Below are 18,496 nucleotides of genomic sequence, written 5' to 3'. Positions count from 1 at the left end.
TTTTACTTAAATATTTATATTCTAGATTGAGATGTAAAATTAATCAGTGAAATTCATCTTCCTCTCTTTTTATACTTGATAAATTACGATTTCACCGAAAAGCTGCTTAGTTATGAAAACGGCAAGAAAGACTATTGAATCATGGAGATCGTTGGGAAAACAAATAATTTCTATTTAACTTTTACAATGAAAAAAAACGGCACCTCATACATATAAATGTTATAGCTAGGTAACTTACATTCGACTTTTTCTATTTAAAAAGTGGCTCAATTAAATAGTGCCAAATTAATAATTCTTGAAAATAAATAAAAACATGAAAAAGAGTAATTAATCGAATAGTATTAGTGCGAGTAAAGCAAATTAAAAGAAAATACTTAGATTATAAGATAAATTAATTTAATTTAATTTTTTTTTTTTAGAATTTACTATTAAAACTGAATTACGTACGAGTTATGCATATACAAATACGACAGATAAAAGAAAATAAGTCAAGTTGCACTTTCATTAAAGTATTATTCGATATTTTTTTATTTTAAAAATATAGCTAATTTTTCAATAAAAGCTATATAATTTTGATTTTTCTTTATTCATGCTTTTTCAAAATTTAAATTACATTTTTTTTGTCTTTGCCCTTTATTCTATTTATTTATTTTTTGTAAATTGTGAGCAAAATTTGTGTATTATTATTACCTACATATAAATTCAGGCAAATAAAACAAACAGAAAAATACAGGGTACTTTATTTCCATTTAGTAACACAATAGGTCAACACAAGACACAAGCATTGTTCCATCTATCTTTGTTACTCATTGAATACCAAAAAAAGATAGAATAATGTTTGTGTCGACTTGTGTGTTATCAAATGAAAAGCATCCAATGAGAGAAAGGTATGTTGTACATACATACAGTACATATATACATACGTTAATAAAATAAAAATAATTGACATACGTATTGTGTAAAAAGAAAGAAGGAAATATTTTGAAATGAGTCAAATATTCAATAAGTGACATTACAAGAGATTTAATTTCTTTTCATAATATCTATTATGCATCACATTTTATATATACAACTTTTCCGATTAATCACATAAAAATATTTTATTCATTACATTCAAATTGCCACCTGCAATTTGACCATATTTGTCTCAGAAAGTAACGAAAAAATTATAGGTTACGCTACGCATACATCATTATATTTTGTTAGATTCAGCAAAGAAAGGTGCTGTGATTTTTGAAGGTAAAAATATGAAGGTAAAATTAATATTTATAGATAAAATATTATTTTTTCTTTGCGTACAAACTTTATGATTAATAATCTTAGGAAACCGCATGTGATATTACAACCCTTTTTTTTTTTTTAATATAAAAAGTTTATATTTACATATCCTTGTAAGGATAAAAAATTTTTGTTATTAAATAATGATATTAAATAAATATTTGATTATAACATTAAAATATCATAAATTATTTAAATAGTATGTATAATATAATTATGTTTATATATATCTAGCTGATACTAGTTCATTAAGATATTTTAATTCATGTATATATAATTCTAATAGAATTTAGTTATTTATTTAATACAAAAGATTGCAATTATTGTAAAATATAATAAAAATATTTATGTACAAAAGTTATTTTTATTGTGTAGAAACGACGGCCACGTGCAAAAAATTGTTCTCTGCAAAAATATTCTCATACACACGAACGTTTTCCGACTAAAGCGAAGAGCACTTATGATTCAAAAGGACGAACCTTTAAACAAAGTTATTCTAAGCTTCAGTTAAACGATGGATATTGTGATACAACAGGCTTAAAGAAAGACACGTTTAGTTCGTTGGAATCTCTCTTTGATTTGAAGAAACCGTTAAATTTACAGGATGTATTTCCTTTAGCATTCTATTATTATAAACAAAAATTAGTCAAAACATCCAATGCCACGAGATCAGAACCACTTGTAGAAACGCTATTTTTGCAATCGCCACGCTTTTTGCCGCAAACAAATCTTGAGTCACACGTTTTCAAGGCGGTAATTATACTATTGTATTATATTGTATTATATTTGCTTTCACTCGTATCAATTATTCGATTGGTTACTCATCTCTATTTCGCAAGAATTAATTTTATATTCAAAATAAAATCTGTTGTTAAAAAATAAAAATGATAAGGCTAAAATACTACATTTGCCTACGTCATAATAATAATAAAATAAAAAATTTTTTTTAGTATGAAAAATATGACAGAGTAAAAATTGAACAAGATGCAATAAATCAGACTTCAATAAAAGCAAATAAGAAAAACGAATTCCTGCTGGAAGTATCGAAATCGGTGGAATTGCAACAAAACGATTTAATTCGCAATCAACGAAATCGCTCAATGTAATAATTTTTTGTTTCTATTATATATATATATATATATATATATATATTCATGTCTATTAACATTATAAAATATATATTCATGTAGAAATATGGCTGAAAACAAAATACCGGATGAAGAAACACTAGAAGAGAAAAAAGAAGAAATAATAATTGAAGACACTGTCGTAGATGAAAAGTCTGCTGCTACGAAAGAAGATCTTAAGGAAGATCAAATAGAAACAGAAAAAAAGAATAAAGATGAAAACGAAGGTAAGGATAAAGATAAAAATAAAACTGATAACAAAAATAAAGTTGAGGAAAGTAAAATTGATGACAAAGTTAAAGATACTAAAACTGATGACAAATATATAGTTGAGAAAAATAAAGAAAAAGTTGGAGAAGATACTACTGATGAGAAAAACGAAACTAATGATACAAACGAAATGGAAACAAAAGAAGTTGAAAGTGATTTACTAGAAAAACCTTTATCCTATTCTATCCCATCCGATGTGAAAGGTATACTTTAAATAATTACTTGAAATATACATTAATAACATCTAGTCATGGCTATTTTTTTTCTTTCTTTCAATTTCTCTCTGGTGTTATTATGAGTACATTTTAAAATTGCAGATGAAGTACCAAAATCTGAGGAATTTGTAAAACCTACGATAAGTTCACCTCTTTTAACCAATGATATAATTATTGAATTAAAAATAATGAATGAAAGATGCATTCTATTAACAGATGAAATCCAGCAATTAAAGCGTGAAGTTTCTGAGTTATCAGAGGTAATGTTTCATTCTTATTTTGTGTTTTTCTAACTTCAGTAACATGATCATTGTAATAATTCATAATTGTTTTGTTTAATCTGTAGAAACCCGAATTAACAGAAGAAGATACGCTAATGATTCGAGAAAAACAAGATGTTATCACGGCAAAAGTAGCCGAACTGGAGCAATTGACGCAACAATTTCAAAAAGTATTATAAAAAGATGTATTAAATACAAATTTGTCTCAATTATTTTACACGTAATCGTATCTTTATGATAAAAACTTGATATGGAATTCTACAATAACGTGTATTAATAAAATAATGCAATAATTATTAAAAAGGCGATAAATATATTGCAGGCGCGAGAAGTAGAACGACTCGATGAAGTGGAAGAAGTTGAGAAAAAAGAACCAGTCAAAAAAATTTTGGAAGAAGACCACTTTGAGATACCACAAATACAGTATCCCGAAGATAAGTAAGTTTTATTTTATTTGTGTAAAATACTTGTAGCTAATCAATATGTTATCAATCATATATTCTTAATATAGGCTTCCAAGAGTAATTGTTTGCGGCTACACAGACATGCTTCCCAAACTTGTGGTAGCGGATACTGAACGAAAAGGGAGAGAAAAATGTTTTGAAAACTTAACTGGCAAACTAACGGAGTCTTTAACAATGCAGGAAAAATTGGTTAAAGAAAATGCTCAACTGGAAGGTGGAAAGTATGCTCATCTCTTACATAATATAAATCATAAACAAATGTATATAAAGTAAACGGATTAAATTTTATATGAAGATTATATTTACGTATAAAAAATTTATAAGAATCATATGATTATTTGAATACATGTAAATTTGAAAATAGCACAAAACAAAATTTAAATTTAGATTTGCTTCGGATATATGTATATAGGTGTAATATGTATTTGGGAACGTATAAATTTAAATTTCTTTCAAGTTAAATTGAAATAGTTATATTTTTGAATAAAATAAACAAAAACAGTTGTATCGGTCGACTTTTTCAGGACACCCAATATGCAAAAGAATCTCGATAGTTATTTATATGAGAAATAATAGAAGATCAAATAAAGTTCTAGAAAATTGTATGGTTCCCTCGGTGACGATTTCACGATGTTTTCAGCATTGAAGCATGACAGTTATACATGTCGCTTATATATAACCGATATACCGATTTCATAGCGATGAATTAAATGTGCACGTTAATGACCATTTTATTTTTAAAAGTTTTACAACTTAATTTTGGTTAAATAATCTTTTTATCGTCTCAGCTATATGTTTAGATTTTAAATATAACGGAAGATAAAAATATTAAAGTATTTTTAATATAAAAAAAAGCGAAAAATCAAGGTTGGAAAGTTGCGTTGTCGTGCAAACAGGTTCAAGTTAGAAGAAGCTTTGCTAGAAAAAGATACAGCTCTCGAGAGTTTACAGAGGAAGGTATGCGGCCTGCAAAGAGAAATGCGTATGATTGTCAAAGAGAATATGGAGTTGAGCCGTCAATTGGCTACTCTAAATCAGCTAGTGATTAGACCTACTTGCTGTTACACCTGCCCAGGTGTTAATCCGTCTCCTCCGTCGACGTCACCAACGTTATCTTCGCGTCCGCATGTCAACGCGCAACCTCGAGACGACATTTACTGCCGATGCAAATGCTGTTTACAATCACCGATCACTGACACCTTATCGCCAACTACGGAAACCGCCTGCAGTAAGACGAATAATTATGAAAACACGTAGTCTGACCGTGAAGAAATAACGATGGAAGCGAGATGCTCTGCATATTATATATTCGTTAAAAGAAAAGTTTACGGAAACGATGAATTTTTTTTTTTTTTAGTAAAAGAAGATCGTTTAATATTGTAGATTCTCCGAGACTTACGGGAGGTGGATCGCCAACAGAGGATCGTTATCCAGTAGACAGCAGCGATTTGCAAAACGTGGAGATGTGTTCTCGAGGTCCAACTGTTGCTAAGTCATTGCTTCCTCGCGGAGCATGTCCTATAGAATTGGAAAATAAATTTGCTACCTTTGGCACTAGTACTAAACACTTGGTAAATTTTAAGAACTATTAGAAATTAGTTTAATCCTTTACAGTAATAAAAGCCGAGAACATATTAAAAAAGAAAAACAAAAAATAATTAAAAAAAAATCTTTTTTAAGGAAGCAGCTTTTACATATTTATATATATATAGTATTTGATAAACCGCAATACAACTAATAAAAAGACACAATTCTTATATATATTTTATACATACATATTTTCTATTTTGAAATAATTTTTTTATCTAATATTGTTCATGTATCAGTTATATGCGAGATGGCAAATCAATAAATTCTAAATTCTGATATTCTGTGAAAAATTCATCAAAAATTAATTTATTAAATCTATAAAATGCAATATTGATTTATTTTACGACCTTTTCAGGAGCAACAATTAGGTAGTATGGAGACTGAGGTGCGTAATATGCAAATGGAATTAGCAAATGTGACACGGGAGCGGAAGCAACTGGAGCAACAACGTAAATTACTCAAATGCACAGGACCTTGTGCACCGTGTGCTTGTTGCCCACCTCCGACTTCGACCTGTGTGACATCCACGTCAGGAATTCCGATAACGTCTAAAGTACCTGCTATATCCGCGGTGCCTCTACCCCAGGTATCTATACAGTTTATATTTTATATAGTACATTGTATATATTTTATCGAAATTTTTCAAGCAATTTACATTTCAAATACTATGAATTTTTACGTATGTATCACTTTTTAATATTTAATATATTTTTATCATTTATATGTTATAATGAATTGTGTTTCTCGCAATTAAGTTGCGATATTTTATCATATATTTTCTTCGTTATTATATAAAATTAATAGACGACGGGTAAAGAGTAATATATTTTTTATTAAATATAGATGACTCTAACGCAGGCTGCACCTTTGATGTGCACTGGTTCTTGCACAAACGCAGCCATGGTAAGACTATAAGCAAATTTAATTGCATGCTTTGAATAATCATAATAACGTTATGACCGAAGGGCAGCAGTGCTTGCGTTCAACAGCAATTACGCGATCTTCGTGAACAATATGCCAGACTTCAAGATGACTATAAAAGCAAGTTGTGCGAGGTATCGTGTATGAGAACAGAAGCCGAAAAGCTTAAACAAGATACTCGCGAAGCAAAAGAAGAGAAGGAACGAATGGAAATAAAACTGATAGATGTTCAAGAACGATTGAAATTTCTAGAAGCGGAAAAGGGAAAATTCGAGGGTGATTTCTTTCACTATAGAAAAATTGCACATAAATCTCTAATTTAATATATATAACAAAATGCACGCATATTTACTTTGAGACAGGTCATAAGGAACATCTCATCGAACAGGAACAGGCTCTGATGGTGGCAAAGCAACGTTTTCGAGAAGCGCAAGATGAGTTAGAGGAGCTTCGTTCTCTGATTCAAGATCAAGCTATTCAATTGGAAGATTATCGCAACAAATATTTGCAAGTTGGTGTCAACGTTGGGAGCAAAATTTGAATAAATTTTATTCGACATTTATTCTTAAGTGTAAATGCGATTATAAAAATAAAATCAATATGATTTTAGGCTCAGCAACAAGTTGAAGAACAGCGTAGACAACTAGATCTTATGGAAATGGATAATGCGCGAATGAATGAGAACGTTACTTTGGAAATTGGCCGTGTTAAAGTATATCAAACACTAGTTCTATTATAATTTGTTATTCAGATTACGTAAAGCTATGTTCTCATTCTGTATTTGTTACAATACAATTGAATTAGAATCAATTTCAAGAGAAATTAGCCGAACTTGCACCATTGCCCGATATCTTGAAACAAATGCAAATAAAGATTCAGGAAGCGCAACAAATGCGCTTAGTTGCCGAACGTAGCTGTGAGGATCTGTCGCGAGAATTACTAGGATGCAAGGATAAAATTCAAACCTTGCAAGATCAGTTGGAAGTGTTGCGCACCGAGCATCAAACACTTCAGGTTGCAATTTGTTATATAACTTGTATTGTAATTTATCGCATAACTTCATAGAAACCTTATTGTCTTTAATTAAAAAGTTAATTGCATATACATATATATATATATATATATATAGGATGAAAAAGGATCTGGCAAATCTGAAGAGATGGAAAAGAAATGCAGTGAGTTGCGAAACGAAAACGAAAGAATAAAAAATACTTTGGCACGATTTGAGGAACATAAAGCGCAATTGCAAAAGCGCATTGACGAGAAAATGCACGAAAATACGCAACTGTCATCGATGTTAGAACAAGTACGTGTCATTTTAGTAATAAAAAGATTTATATTAAAAAGTTTTTCTGTTTAAGATAAGAGAGGATTCCGCTCGACAAGTAGCGAGAACAAAGGAGCGATGCGAAAACATGCGTAGATCGATGCAAGGTCAAATCGCCGAAATGGAAAGACATTTAGCACAGTGTAGAGCAACGGCAAGTGCCGCTCAACGGGATAGAGACGAGGTAACAATTATAAATAGACGTGAAAATATAAATGAACGGGATTGCATATTTACGACACGGTTCTCGTTAATGATATGTAGATCAGGCAAAAGATGCAGAGTCAAATAAATAACTTGAATGACGCATTTAAACACGCGCAAGGCCGTATAAAATCGTTACAAGGTCATGTAAATTACCTCAAGACTTCCTACAGCAATATTTTTCTCGGTCAAGGAGAAACACCGACAAGCGTTTTACCAGTAGACGATTCCTGCGATTGCAACTATTGAATGCATAATTTCTCAATAATAATGCTATACATTTTTGTTCAACATCGCGAAATTAAAATATACTATTCAACGTCATACATAAAGCCTTATTGTGAATTTATACTTAAAATAATGACATTTTGATTGATAAATAATTATTATACTGTCATCCTTTTTATAAGTATGTAAAAACTGTAAATGACACATTTGAAATATAAAAAAATAAAATTAGAAGAGTTATGCATCTTTATAGCGATCACCTATTTCATTATTCTTAACATATGGCTTAACTGTAATACTTATCGTATACTTATTTCATACAGACTTATTTCTTCACATGGAAAATATATTATGACTATAGGTACATAGAGCTATCTCATCAAAAACTTTAACAAAAAAAGTGGCATGTATCACTGATATGCATATATCGGTAAACTCTTTTTCGTTATATATATTTATATATTTTATTTAACAAATGGATTATACTTCTTTTATAAGCAATGAAGTAGGACGAGGAATACGATGGTTCCATAGTAGCTAAGAAAAAAATTAAAACAATAAAAATATGATATATGTACATATGGAAAACAAATAATTGGTATTAAAGTTGATTCCTTTAATTTGTATCCACCGAATGAAGCATATTGAGCATATTAAGAATAGCATCGGAACGCGATCGCATCCTTTCCATTTCCATTCGAAATTCTTCCAGTTGAGATTCAATTCGCTGTGCATAAGCATGACAGCATCTATGAACGAATAAAACACAATTTTAATATTGAATTGTGTATCTAATTTAGAGTAAATATTTGTTGAAATCTAAGATTTTCTTTTTTTCCACTGATATATCACTATAATTCTGGAGTAATTATAAAATTTTTTTTTGTAAAAAATATTCAATAGCCCACCTTCCAGGTTGTCCTGGATTTGAACACGATGGTTCTGGAGATGCACATGGCGAAATTTTGATTTGTGGAGAACTTCTTAAATAGGATTCTTTCTTGTGCATACAGCTCTTGCTATTAGTAGATACATTGGGATTATAGCAATCTCCGCATCCTCGTATAAGATCCATTAAAATTCCTCGTACCTTTTTGCCAGTTAATCTTCGTCGTCTCGTCTAAAGAGAAAATAGATAGTTATAATAATCACAGTTATGATAACTTTTATGTAATATTTATAAAATTATCAATAAACTCACCTCTGGTGTTTCATTATACTGTTTCAGCGTTATTAATGGCTCTTCTTCATGTATATTATGGGAAGAATGATTACATGACTGATTATGTTCTCGATCTATATTCATCGCTAATGATTCACAAGTTTCTTTTAACATGTTACAGCATTTGTGATTTTCTTGATAATGATCTTGATTGTGTGGTGAATGACACGCTGTGCAATTTTTACAAATGTGTTCACTGTCTTCTGAGGCAATATTTTCATGTAAATGCTTGTTAGGCTCTAGATTTCTCGAAAAACTTCGTCGATGTTCTTGAGGGCTAAACTTTTCTTTGCTATAATTAAAACTATCTTCGAACTTTTGTTTTTCTTTGCGTAAAGAACAATTGCACTTTTGCTCTGACGCATCTATGCTATGAATGCAGCAGGAATGTAATTTTTCTTGAGGAAGCATTCGTTTGTATCTTGACCATTCTTTATGTTTTGAGAAATCACAGTCTTCACAAGAGGAAACACACGCATTTGGACTATACAGTTTATCTGCATGCGCATTATCTGTAGAACAAGATGCTTTTGCTGCATTAAACGAAGGTGAATGCAGACATGAAAAATTAGATGCAGCTGAAGACAGTTCAAATTTAGGAGGATTTTTTGATTTTTTACTTGTTGAACATACTACATTACTGCCATTAAATTTGGTATGCGGTGTTTTTTGCCATTGATGATAACTTTTATCTTTCATTCTAGCAGATGTCTCTGTCTCATTTTCAATCTCAGCAGTGGAGTCGTCACTAAGCTGAAAAATACATTTTAATTTAAATATAACAGAACTGTGAAATACATATATTTTTAAAAATTATAATACGTATAAAATTATTTACCTCTTTGCCCCAAATGTTGAGTGTCCCGTTTATTTCAGACATTCTTACTTCTACGTTACCAATTAAGTATGGACCGCATTCTCGCAGACGTCCTTTATCATTATTAGTCTTGTCGCTTTCAGGCACTTCTGCCAGGATTAGAAAACTACGATCTTTACTGTTTTCGTCTTCGCGATAAACAAAGCATTTTACATTATCTTCCGGATCATCAGCAATTTCCGCTTTGTTTTCCATTCTAGATGAAGCAGTTCCTAATTGACTTGTATTAGCATTAGATGTACTTGCTTGCAAATCCCCATTCTTAATTATCAAATCACATAAATTTTTAAATTGGGATTCTGCATTAGACGTTTCATTCAACTTTGAATGTGATTCTGCACTAGTGTTAAAGGATTGTACAAAATTAGATTGTCCAAGAACGTCTGTAATTTTTCTTTTCTTGGAGCTAGATGGTTGGCATTGATAGCTGTTATCGTCATTTTGTAAATCCGTCACTTTATTTTCATTTAATCTTTTTTTCGAATTTTGTATCAAAGGACTTTCTGACTTTGTTTTTCCTTGTGTAAGACTCGAAAGCGTTTGAAAAATTCGGGAGGAAGTAATAAATTCGCGTGATATTGAACGTGCCGTTTTCCCTGGTGTACTATCAGTCAATACTATACTATCGTCAGAATGTGATGTTTTGCTTACTTCAGGTGGTTTCATGGATACTGAAAAATTACAAGCACTGGAACTCCACTGATCTATAGAGCTTAGCGTCGAAGCGATGCTATTACCCGATGTTTTATTGTTAGACTGCCCGACATTTGCAGATTCCGTTTGATCTTGATGTTGATTAGGTACAGAATCTATATCTGTCTGAACTGATGCAACCCTCAGTTCCACAGGTTTTTCTTTTTCGTATTTTGCTAAAGTTTTTCTCAATTCCTCTAAATCTTGTTTCATTTTCAAATTCTCCATAAATTGTTTTTGATATGTATCAAGCAAACTATTGTATTTTATAGTTTCCTGTGTTAATTTCTTTCTCAAAGTGGCAACTTCTGAAGTATCCGAAGTCGTTTTATTGAACTCTTCATTTGTTTTATTAAAAGTCATTTTCTCATTATTATTTTTCGTTTCATCTGACATTGTCTCGATGCTTTTTATATTTTCAATCCTTAATGGACAAGTATCTTCGTCATTATCTGTAGATATGTCCATTAATTCTGCATTATTATATTCTTCAGGTTGAACATGTTCTTGTTCAACGACATGTGCATTTTTGTTTGAATCAATTTTTTGACTAGAATCAGAAGTACCATGCATATACTCTTCATAACTTAAAGTTCGCAAGTTGTAAAGTACTGTTGGTACTTCTTGATGACCATTTTGGGTAAGAGATGGTTGCACAGCATCTCCGAAATGCGGGATCTCTTTATCAGGATAATTGAAGTTTAATTGTTTAACTTCAATCGTCCCATTCTGTTTTTGTTTCATTTTATTATCAGTGCTTACACAATCTCTTTCATTCTGTGTCGATTCAAATGGTACAGAATGTATTTCAATTTCATTCTGAATGGATCCTTCTTGTATTGATTCCAAACAGTTTTTATTATCTTGTCCATTTAATATTATTGGTATAGTAGCGTTGTAGGCCATTTTACTGTTCATGCTACTGTCGCATGTCTCTGCGATTTCCAACTCTTTAATCGTTCTTTCCGCATAATCTTTTATTGTCTTATTAGTCACTGTAGATTTTGTCTTTTCTGTATCATTATTTTTATGATCGGTGTTTCTTTTATCGTAGAGTGGATCTTCTTGAAACTGTTTTACACGTTTTTCCATGGAACGCCTATTTTGATCTTTTATATCTTTTATATAATGTTTGACTTTGCTTTGTACATAATGATATTTTCCTGGCATTGGCTGCTTTCTCTGGTTCATGGAATACATAACAGCATGTTCTGGAATGTTTGGATAATTTGGCCTTAAAACTTGTCTTCTTTTAAAATAGTCAGCTTTCATATTATTCTTATACATATTCAAGTCTTGAAGAGAAAGGCTTTTTTCTTTGTCTCGATTTTTCAATCTTCTATTAAAGATAAAATCGTCAGACCTTCCATCCATATCGTAACAATCTATCTCGTAATTATCATCGATACCATCATCATAGTTATGCATTTGTCTAGGACTGTCTTCATCGTCTTCGTCATCTTCATCATCTTCATCATCATCCTCCTCATCATCCATCAAATGCTTCATGTTACTTGAACGTTCTGAATTATATTCTAAATTTTCCATATCTATAACATAATATAAAACTATAATTAGACTAGAAATTGAGATTGGATTGGAATTTGATTAAAGTTGACTAAATTTGAGAGATTAGTTTTTTCTTCTTTATTTCTTCTTGGAGTTAAATTCCAAATAAATCTCAATATGTAATTTAATATATATATCTTGATAAAATATAGTAATATATCAACACAACAAGTGTAAAGCTATCCTACTTGAGATAATATATTCCAAGCCGAGCTAATCTAATTTGCTCTTTATCTATACATTTCAACTTACCATCGCTGTCTGCAAATTCATCTTCGTCATCCTCATCATTATAAGGATGTTGATCGGTTTCCTCTTCAGACGACAAAACGTATACGCTACTCGCTGCTTGATCATCGCTGGGATAGGGACTCGGACTGCGATCCTCCTCCATCTCTTGCGCCTCGTTCTCAGGTTGTTTAACAATGTCCGAGTCATCGAGTTTTGTTGTACTCGATACGCTGATAAACGTTGGCATTTCTTCGTCCTCGAGCAGAGCCGCGCTCATCTGATTCATTAATTTTGCTTCGCTCTTGGATGAATCGTTAGGTGGATCTTCCATAGCCTTTGTCTCCGTTTCGGTGTCGTCGGTCGAATGCTCGTTGTTTTCCGACATCGTGGAAAGCTATGGGCGAAAGGGAATCACGGATTACTATCGACTTGCGACTGAAGGTGTGAAAGGGCGACGCGACGATTCGCTTCGGATTTATCTTGGATTTCCAGGCGCTTGCCGGGCCAGCGAACGTAAGTGGCGCGCGATGGAAAACACTTTTTCATCAGCCGCCATTACGGGCTGCACTTTGGACGATATCTCGCAATATTATCGCACCGTATTGTTCATTCTTTGCACGTCGTCGCGAATAATTCGTGTCCTACGTTTGGCAACGCGAATCATTTGGAAACGGGGAACAGACAATCGGCTATTAAACGAACTCTCAATACCAAGCCATATTATTCTCGCAAGATTAATGACCTGCACACGATGCAAGATCGTACGTACACGCTAGCGAGAGCCGCGTGGGAGTCAGTCTTGTGTCTCTCTCTCTCTTTCTCCAGCGAGCTCGTTGACGTGTTCACGGAGTAATCGAAGATTGGATTCGTTCCGAAGGTCAATCGAACGAAATCGTGGTTCAGATTTACAGAAAAGCACTTCGTACCCGCATACAAACACACCGCCGTAAATGCCGAGGTTAACGCCACTCTCGCGCATGCGCCCTCCACGCGAGTTTCGTAGGGAAACTTGCAATACTTGCATACGTGCACACGCACGAAGCTCATCTAATTTGTTTTATCACGGCAATCGATCCTGGGCTTTAGCGCATACAATCAAAAATTTGCAGAACGAATACCCTCTCCTCTCTCTTCTCTTTTCCGCGTGCAGAGAAACGCTGGCGTTTCGCGCCTACGAGCCGGGAATGCGCCGCGTGGCGTAAACGCGCACGCGGAAATTCGATTCTAACCTCGTTACAGCGAGCGAGCGAGCGAGAGAGAGAGAGAGAAAAAGCGAGGTGTCCTTCAATTTCGATTTCGAAGCGAGATGTCTGCGAATGGACTCCCTCTCACCATCGAGTTCGGGTAAGATTCGAGAAAAGCGGAATTTTGTTACGCGACGCAATTATCGACCAACCATCATCTCGCGCAAATAAATATTAATGCCGTGCCGTATTCGTCGAATGTTCACAGGGGTGGGGCGGAATTCCTGTTCGATGGGAAAAAACTACACGAGGTGGACTTACCCGGCGTGGAATGTAAGTACGTTGAGAATACTTTTGTATCGATCCGAGTACTCCCTCACTAATAATAATCAAACGATTCCACAGGGACGTTGAAACAACTGCTGCACTGGCTGCGGGATAACCTCCTGACGGAGCGGCCTGAACTCTTTATGCAGGGTGACACGGTGTAAGTGTCAATTGTTTACCTCGATCGCGCGCGCGTGCGCGCGCGTTACTCCGTGTCGGAGCTTTGCGCTGTTGCGCTGTGTTAAATAAAGTGTAGGTTTATTCCGTGTCTAATCGCTTCGCAATCCTTAAATGAATGGGATCGACCAACTGCGACCAACGACAAATATATAAACGAAGATGGCGGTCGTATGTCGTATGTCGCGCGCCGGTCGCAGTAGTGACGCACTAGAGGTCAGCATCTGCGTTTTAAAAACCTTATAACTAGAGAGAGACGACGCCGAGTGTGGCCATGCACCTACGATTTTTCGAGACGTCAACGCCATCTCTATAACACACACACTAGGTGCGCCAATGTATGTTGGCACACCTGGCGAAGAAAACGTCGAGCGCGCGTACGCGAATTGTATCAACTTCAGTCGTTCCTAACCGTTTTCGCGCGACTGATTTATCGAATATTCGTCTCGTCGAATACCGAATTTTGTACGGGCGAATACAAGTACAAATTGACTCACCGTTCGCCGTTGATCGTTCCGTTCAACTCTGTCTTGGTCGCAGCTGTCGAACGTATATGCGTATGTACGTTAGAGATCAAAGATCTTCCTCATGATGAGGAGGATCCTCGTCTCGATTCACACTTGGCACGAGCAAGCGACCCTTCGTTTCGGGCACTCTCGAAACACTCCCGGTACTTACGTGCGTCGAAAACTCGGAATACGAAGCAACGGAGAAGATGCGAAACACGGTTAAACGTGACACACGACTTCGCTCCATGCATCGTATCTCCGACACAAGTCGACACGAGCGTTCGAGAGCTGCGGTCGAGACGAAGCGACTGCAAGTGCAGTGACGAACGGTGAGTCAATTCATTTGTATATCTACTGTTCGCCTCCCTCGTTTCAGTGTTTGCGCCTTGTTTCGATTGCGCTCGCATAAATCGTGACAAGACGAATCAACGAATCGCGCGAAAGCCGTTAGGATAAAAAAAATTTTTAGTTTGGTACGCGCTGTCGGCGCTCCTTTTGTCAGGCGTGCCAGTAGTTGGACGACGTGCTTTTGGAGGTATTAACCGTTTGTACATACATACACATATTGGCATCGTAGTATATGTCCACGTTGTAGAGATGGCGTCGTATCAGCTAAATTATGGCTTGGCCACTCTCTCTGTCTACTACAACAGAGGACCAGATGGCTCTGCTAGGCCTAGAGACAGGTCAGCAGTGTGGCAACTGTGGCATCGCGCGCGCATCTCGTCATAAGGAATGTAATATTGTCTTTCGGATTGCAAATTAGATGTCTCGCGTTAAATACGGAATTGTCATGCATCGAGCGATTTCTTTGCTAGTCTTCCCTTTTGTAGCAAAACATTGCGTGGTAAGAACTTTTATGATACGTAAACGTAGTGACGGGAATTAATTCGATCATCATCTGTTATCGATCCAGCGTATTTTATTTCGGCGTTTGAATCAGTGTTGACAAGTGTTGACAAGTCAGCGATCGTAGAGGAGGAACCGAATTACATCTCGTCACTGTACATTCGTTGCAAATGCAATTTCGCTAACGTCGCGGAAATTGTACGACTTATCGGATTGATATCGTGTGTTAACACGGCCGTTTGTTGCATACCGGTTAATACAGTGCCTGCTTTGCGCGTTAATGACATAATAAGTGACACAAATCGACATAACAATCACTGTCTTTGTTTCATTGAATATCGAACAAGGTAGAATGACTTTTACGTCGATTTGTGTCAATTACTGAAAAAAGCTATAATAATTGAGATGATTAGATTTGCGAGGTATTTTTCGACCATTATTTTTACGCCATGTAAAATGACCGCTAATTGTGTCACTCACTTACATTTTTCTTGACTTTGTTCTGCGGCTCGTTCAGCACACCGCATGCTTTACATTTTGATCGACACAAAAAAATGTTAACAATAAAAATCAATTGTAATTTTCATATCCACGAATGCCTGCAAATGGCATATCCGCGATGGAAAAGATTCTACGAAAATTTAAGAAATGCTACCAAAAAATGCTGAAATTTGAACACTTTTGCTAATTTTAATAATTAAATAAATATAAATTACTTCTACGCAAAATTAATTTTTACAAATTTCTATTTTAATAGAATTTTGTATTCATTTATAGAAATGTTTTCCGCCAGAGTAAGCTACTTGGAAATGTGTAGAAAGTTGTAGCTTATTGTAATTTGACGTAGTTTCATTGAAAATTTGTAAAAATCGCAGAAACGACGCATTACAAAAATACAAAAATTAAAAATTGTGTCTTAATCTCTTAAGTTTGTGTAGAATTTTGTAGAATTTTTTCCACCAAGAATGCGACGAAAGCTGGCGTAATAGAGTTGGCTACGAAAGTCGCGATCGTGTCGATTAGTCCTTTCTGTAGGCTATTCAATTTGAATGGTATCAATCACTCGGTTAAACAATGCGGCGCGGGCGTCGCGATCGGTGATGCGTTCATTTTGCAATTCTTGTCGTTGTCAATGACGGTTTTGCGCATCAAATGATCGCGACAACTTTTCGTTCGTTCGTTCGTTCGTTCGTTCGTTGTCTCGCGTTCGTTTCGCGATTGTTATGCCAACTTTCCGTAATTGATGAAAAACGTGTTAACGCGAGATCTGTAAGTTTTTAGCGCACAGTACGCCGCTTCGCAGGAGCAAAACTCGATTTTAAAAGTTTATCTTGTTTGTCTAGGAGACCGGGCATTCTGGTTATGGTAAACGACGCCGACTGGGAATTGCTGGTGAGTTTTGCACATAGCATCTGTTTCATTTATTATTCACTTCTACTTTAAATATTACATGGGTAGACTCACACTGAGAGAAATGTTTGGTATTTGGTTATAATTGTATGGTTTTTTTTTAAAGGGATGGTTTTTTTTCGTTTAAAGAGATTGTAATGTGTCTTCAACCGATCCTTATGGTTATACATATAGTACAGGTTTTTTTCTTCCTTTTTATAATTGCATAATCAAACGATTATGATTAAGTGCTCCAATTTTATAATTATTAGTGTTAGTAACAATAATTTTGTATATATAATTCTGTTAACTATGAAAAAAATTTATTATAAATTTTTTAATAATAATAATTTCAAATACAATAAAATAATAAGATATCGTTGATAAAAATAAAATAAACAATTTTAGATGATAAATGCAATTACAATTATAATGAATATATTATGAATTATAGTAATTGTAATCATTTTTTTCTCTCAGTGTATTTGAATGTTTGTTATGGGTGAATGAAAAAATCAAAAGTGTTCTCTCGATGAAAGAAACGTGAAGTATAAGATTTTTAAAAATTATTTTTTTTAAATACACATTCGAAATCTCTGAAACCGACGATTCTTTGCAATAAAAATATCGAAGCCATAGTATTTAAGTTATTACATGAATATAAAAGTATAAACAAAATGATAGTTTTGTTATTTTTGGTCAAAAAATCGAAGAATATTATTTTATTATTTTTATTTATATTACTATTTATATCTATTTAATTAATTTTCTAATACCATTTCTTACGAGCAAAATAAAGTTATCAAATTTTTTATATAGAATCGTCAAATTTTCCAATGTAAAGTCACGGATAATTTTAAAATAATATCGATAGTGTGTAAACGAATAAGTATAAAATAAATTTAAAATTATTCATTTATTACAATTTTGTGGTAATTGTAAAATTCTTAAATCTACTATAGCATTTATAAGATTAAATTCATATATTTGATTTTTGCTGTTCTACTTTTTCCATTAAATTTTCCTTTAAAATAAATTTTTTATATGTACGTCTTAAAGATATATTAGAATTATTAAAACTTTATTCTTGAGGAAAATCTTTTAAATATAGATTTAAACGCGCAACGAGAATGGCAGACGGATTTAAATTCGAAAAGGATTGAATGGATTACTTAGCTACGCGATTCTCGAGTCGTCACGCTGATATGAGAAGTTAATGCACTGTGTTCGACGAACAAATTCTTTAAATATGAAATTTATATTCTCAGACCTTTCTACAATTATTAAACATTTATTAATGTTTAATAAGAGGGACATTTAAATACGAATTTAAATATTCGATAAAAATGACTATTCTTCTTGTGCAACGGTGGTTAAAATTCTCCTAAAGTTTATACAAGTTCTCTATGTGATTAAGCTATTTCAATATTTACGTATTCTATGTATAATTTTTTATACCAATCTCGAGATCTTCCTCTCGCGTACTTACGCGCATGTTTAGGATACATCTCGTAACGATGAATTTCGGAGAGAAATTATAATCAGAAAGAATAACGATTTCAAG

General features: G+C 33.6%; 3 protein-coding genes across 14 annotated transcripts in view; 2 read left to right on the top strand and 1 right to left on the bottom strand.

Moving 5' to 3' along the window:
• The first annotated feature begins 23 nt into the window (after positions 1 to 23).
• Positions 24 to 8,136, top strand: LOC105201905. Of its 6 annotated transcripts, none has more exons than XM_026133234.2 (20): positions 436 to 1,253; positions 1,654 to 2,031; positions 2,229 to 2,380; positions 2,469 to 2,632; positions 2,735 to 2,878; positions 2,993 to 3,150; positions 3,237 to 3,341; positions 3,494 to 3,609; positions 3,683 to 3,856; positions 4,532 to 4,863; positions 5,019 to 5,206; positions 5,581 to 5,811; positions 6,069 to 6,128; positions 6,191 to 6,422; positions 6,509 to 6,657; positions 6,757 to 6,858; positions 6,951 to 7,160; positions 7,276 to 7,452; positions 7,508 to 7,657; positions 7,738 to 8,136. In XM_026133234.2, exons 1-20 carry the CDS (start codon positions 1,248 to 1,250, stop codon positions 7,924 to 7,926), a joined length of 3,417 nt encoding a protein of 1,138 aa, XP_025989019.1. In that variant the 5' UTR covers positions 436 to 1,247; the 3' UTR covers positions 7,927 to 8,136. The 6 variants fall into 6 exon arrangements, with proteins under 6 accessions (XP_039309293.1, XP_025989019.1, XP_039309291.1 ...); XM_039453357.1 differs by having other exon boundaries at positions 2,702 to 2,878; XM_039453358.1 differs by having other exon boundaries at positions 436 to 1,239; positions 2,469 to 2,878.
• A 194-nt stretch (positions 8,137 to 8,330) lies between these two features.
• Positions 8,331 to 14,320, bottom strand: LOC105201835 (kinesin-related protein 4). 3 transcript variants are annotated; one of them, XM_011170051.3, is made up of 6 exons: positions 14,003 to 14,320; positions 12,519 to 12,891; positions 9,966 to 12,247; positions 9,107 to 9,880; positions 8,814 to 9,025; positions 8,331 to 8,654 (listed from the first exon to the last, which is right to left on the bottom strand). In XM_011170051.3, the coding sequence occupies exons 2-6, from the start codon at positions 12,880 to 12,882 to the stop codon at positions 8,522 to 8,524; spliced, it is 3,765 nt and encodes a 1,254-aa protein (XP_011168353.1). In that variant the 5' UTR covers positions 12,883 to 12,891; positions 14,003 to 14,320; the 3' UTR covers positions 8,331 to 8,521. The 3 variants fall into 3 exon arrangements, with proteins under 3 accessions (XP_011168353.1, XP_025989018.1, XP_011168354.1); XM_026133233.2 differs by lacking the exon at positions 14,003 to 14,320 and adding an exon at positions 13,424 to 13,446; XM_011170052.3 differs by lacking the exon at positions 14,003 to 14,320 and adding an exon at positions 13,267 to 13,401.
• Positions 13,469 to 18,496, top strand: part of LOC105201834 (ubiquitin-related modifier 1) — a 66,607-nt gene continuing 61,579 nt past the window's right edge. For 2 of the 5 annotated variants that reach the window (XM_039453371.1, XM_039453372.1), the window contains exons 1-4: positions 13,470 to 13,841; positions 13,950 to 14,014; positions 14,087 to 14,168; positions 16,887 to 16,935. In XM_039453371.1, coding sequence (XP_039309305.1) covers positions 13,804 to 13,841; positions 13,950 to 14,014; positions 14,087 to 14,168; positions 16,887 to 16,935 — 234 coding nt within the window. In that variant the 5' untranslated portion in view covers positions 13,470 to 13,803. Of the gene's footprint in view, positions 13,842 to 13,949; positions 14,015 to 14,086; positions 14,169 to 16,886; positions 16,936 to 18,496 lie in introns of all 5 variants that reach the window. The other 3 variants (XM_039453370.1, XM_026133247.2, XM_011170050.3) reach the window with 3 other exon arrangements.

Source organism: Solenopsis invicta, chromosome 9 (genome assembly GCF_016802725.1).
Source record: "Solenopsis invicta isolate M01_SB chromosome 9, UNIL_Sinv_3.0, whole genome shotgun sequence".
NCBI lineage: Eukaryota > Metazoa > Arthropoda > Insecta > Hymenoptera > Formicidae > Solenopsis > Solenopsis invicta.
The sequence above is the reverse complement of the archived record's forward strand: the minus strand, read 5'-3'. Positions and strand labels throughout refer to the sequence as shown.

What these genes read in the sequence shown, in the direction of transcription:
- LOC105201905 (XM_039453355.1), top strand. An exon ending in AACTACGGAAACCGCCTGCA is followed by an intron (nt 4,864 to 5,018) that starts GTAAGACGAATA and finishes TTAATATTGTAG; the next exon opens with ATTCTCCGAGACTTACGGGA. An exon ending in GGAAAAGGGAAAATTCGAGG is followed by an intron (nt 6,423 to 6,508) that starts GTGATTTCTTTC and finishes ACTTTGAGACAG; the next exon opens with GTCATAAGGAACATCTCATC.
- LOC105201835 (XM_026133233.2), bottom strand. An exon ending in TCAACATTTGGGGCAAAGAG is followed by an intron (nt 9,881 to 9,965) that starts GTAAATAATTTT and finishes TGTATTTTTCAG; the next exon opens with CTTAGTGACGACTCCACTGC. An exon ending in AATCCAGGACAACCTGGAAG is followed by an intron (nt 8,655 to 8,813) that starts GTGGGCTATTGA and finishes ATTCGTTCATAG; the next exon opens with ATGCTGTCATGCTTATGCAC.